A 3,265-nucleotide genomic window follows, 5' to 3' on the forward strand; every position below is an offset into this window, starting at 1 on the left:
CACCTTTAGAAATATATTTACTGGGAAAAATGGTGATGTGTTCAATACTTATTTTACCCGCAGTATATACTAAAAACCATCTAACTGAAAACAGCCTGAGTACATGTTGCTGCGACAGCTAGTTTGGCATGCTGGCGGACACACATGTATTAATGGTGATCCACATGATGTAGACAGCTAGGGATATGCCGGTATCAAATTATCATGTTGCGATTAATTGCTAATGCTTTTATCACGGTATACGGTATTATCACGATATTGAAATTTAGTTTAAAAAGTGGTCATAATACAGTATAACAGGTTTAATAACTTTTTCTTATACAAAAAAAACTGAACATTTAAATGCAATAAAGCAATACAGAAAAATGTATAAAGTTAAAAAGTTTTACACAGATTAAAGTGCAAAAGAACTATAAAGACCAATAGGTATCACTTTACAATAAGACCTCATTAGTTAACCTTAGTTAATGCCTCAGAGAGATGGACTGAGAGTTCAGGATGTCCATTCTCATACCGGGACTCTTGGGAGACGACACCAAACGGCCCTCATACGAGTACACAAACAGATCTGCTCCATCCACCAACAGAAAGTGCCTGCACAGGAAGAACAAACAGACAGTTTGTGAGTGTGTGTGTGTGTGTGTGTGAGAGAGACAGAAGCAGTAAACGCATCCAACACATCATCATTCTCCAAAATAACTCTGAATCAAGCTCCTCCTGATGCTGAGAACCGTGCCATTTAGTTAAAGTGCATTGTTACATTGGTCTAATCAAAATCATGTTTTTTTGTTTAAACTACTCTTTAATTTGGTTTGTCTAAAAGCAAATAACCATGGAAGAAAATGAAAAGAAACAATGTTGTTTAAGTAGTATTTAAGCTTGAGTGTTGATGTGCAGAACACATGCTGGCTAGAGTTACTGACTGCACACATTACTGCGGGGTTTATACATGTTTCTGGGTTTTAAGCACATAATAAAAATATGATGTGCCTGATCAAGACATCAGAATTAACATTAAGGGTTTTCAAAGTTGCCTTTATTCATAGTAAGTAAACTACATTCAATATTTTTAGTTTTATCTTAAGTGAAACTACTATTTTCATATAATAGCCAATTTAGTTTTAACTAATACAAATCCAAAAATGTTTTATATTGACCTACATTATGTTTATGTCTAAAGAAATCATTTTAAGTATAGTATGGTCCTTATGGCAAATAATCTTTGAATTAAAGGTTTTGTCTTTGGGAAATAAATATTTTTGTTATTAAATCAAAATTTAAGATTTGACCTAAACCATAAATATAATCTGAGAAAAAATTTATTTATTTATTTTTTTGAGTTGGTCAAAAGTATAATTTTTGTGCATTAAAAGTGTATCTGTGCATTAAGTTATACCTTTATGCAAGCAGCTGTATATAGTTTTGTGTATTTTTGTGACTTTAGAGGCCCTAGAGTTAATAAATATATCACAGTGCTAATTACAGTGAATAGCTGGCGTTATGCATTAAAGCTATCTGCCGAACTTACACATGCAAAACAGACACTTCAGAAGCCATCCATCTTATTAGAAGTCACTGTACCATCAAACTGATTTTGAAACTGATATTTCAAGGTAAAAACTAGCATACAGTTATATTACATCATTTTATGTGTTGATCACAACAGTCTCATGTGTGAAGCTCAAGCACTTTTCTCTGCGAACAGAGAAATATCTGCTAAATGCCTGATATACTGGTGTTTAACTCCTGGTTCTTTGGTGTAAATCCATCAGCTGTTTTCAGTGTAAATCTGTGGAAGAGGCTAAGAGCGGAGCTGGACTCTCTCACCTCTCGGCCTGCACGATGAGACTGACGGTTCCCTCCTTCAGGTCAAAGATCAGCGGAGTGTTCCAGTTCTTAGCACTGAAACGGCACAAGAGCACGTCAGAGCGGGCAGGGACTGACTGACGTGAGGCTGAACGACAGGAGACGCACCTGTAGACGTAACACTGCAGAGAGGTGGTGACCACCAGATGACCGTGAGCCAGCGAGGCTTTGATGACCCGATCTCTGAACTCCAGAACATCCACTGCATCATTCAACACGTTTCTGACCTGAGAAACAAACACCACCAGTAAACTACGGAGTCTCGAGTCACTGCCCCTGAAGATGTCTCTGCACTCCTACATTTTTCAAGTTTAAAGCATGTGTGCTCCTTTGATGTCCTGTCATAATCACATGCAACATGAAGACCAGGGGAAATGTTGGTTATTGCTGTGATACTGATTTAAAGAAAACATTTAAACTCTTCAGGGTTCACCTGAATTTCACAAATCAGGCAAAGCTTACTTTTAACAAAAACATCTATAATTCATGAGCTAATGAAAAAGCATCAGCTGAGATCAACTCGTAAGTAAAAAGGTGCGATACAGTAATGAGAATTTGGGGGTTAAATGTGTTGAATAATGTCACACTTCAACATCATGTCATCTTCACCTTGGTCTTCAGATTGTGAAGTGCAATATGAGCCGGCCGTCACAGGAGGCTGTGTGTACCTGCATAGTGCGTCTCTTTGTGAGTGTGATCTCAAAGTTCCTCCACTCCCAGCGCTGCTCTACGACGTGAGCGAACAAGACGTGTCCGTTTCCACAGGCTCCGGCCAGCTGAGTGCCGTCTGCAGACCAGGCCAGACTGAACAGACTTCCAGTGCTGGGCTTCTCCAGAGAGTACGACCACTGACGCACACACACACACACACACACACTTGCATTTGTGGTTTACAAACAGACAAGCACTGAAAACTGCTTTTCGCCTCAAGAAAGAAAAATAGTGCTAAGAAAATAGCCTACCATCTCCCTGCCCTCCCATCTGTGTGTGTGTGTGTGTATGTGAGAGAGAGAGAGAGTGTGTGTGTGTGAGTGTGTGGGTGGATGTGAGAGTTTGTGTGTGTGTGTGTGTGTGTGTGAGAGAGAGAGAGAGAGAGTGTGTGTGTGTGTGAGAGAGAGAGTGTGTGTGTGTGTGTGTGTGTGAGTGTTTGTGTGTGTGTGTGTGTGTGTGTGAGAGAGAGAGAGAGAGAGAGAGTGTGTGTGTGTGTGTGTGTTTTGGCGGAGGGTCACTGACATATGCTGTGCTGTAATGACTCCCTGTGGGTGCTGAATCAGCTCCATAACATCAGACATGTTAAATATGCCTGTCCTGACCCACTCTCTCTCTCACACACACACACACACACACACACACACACACACTCTCACACACACACACACACACACACACACACTCACAC

At 40.0% G+C, this 3,265-nt stretch overlaps 1 protein-coding gene across 1 annotated transcript in view; it reads right to left on the reverse strand.

Annotated features, from left to right (window-relative positions):
* ift80 (intraflagellar transport 80 homolog (Chlamydomonas)) overlaps window positions 1-3,265 on the reverse strand; it is a 43,641-nt gene that overhangs the window by 18,392 nt on the left and 21,984 nt on the right. The window contains exons 9-12 of the mRNA XM_016565381.1: window positions 2,535-2,714; window positions 1,975-2,093; window positions 1,828-1,902; window positions 472-594 (exon numbers count right to left, since the gene is read on the reverse strand). Coding sequence (XP_016420867.1) covers window positions 472-594; window positions 1,828-1,902; window positions 1,975-2,093; window positions 2,535-2,714 — 497 coding nt within the window. The remainder of the gene's footprint in view (window positions 1-471; window positions 595-1,827; window positions 1,903-1,974; window positions 2,094-2,534; window positions 2,715-3,265) is intronic.

Source organism: Sinocyclocheilus rhinocerous, unplaced genomic scaffold, assembly GCF_001515625.1.
Source record: "Sinocyclocheilus rhinocerous isolate Xijiao unplaced genomic scaffold, SAMN03320098_v1.1 scaffold722, whole genome shotgun sequence".
Taxonomy (NCBI): domain Eukaryota; kingdom Metazoa; phylum Chordata; class Actinopteri; order Cypriniformes; family Cyprinidae; genus Sinocyclocheilus; species Sinocyclocheilus rhinocerous.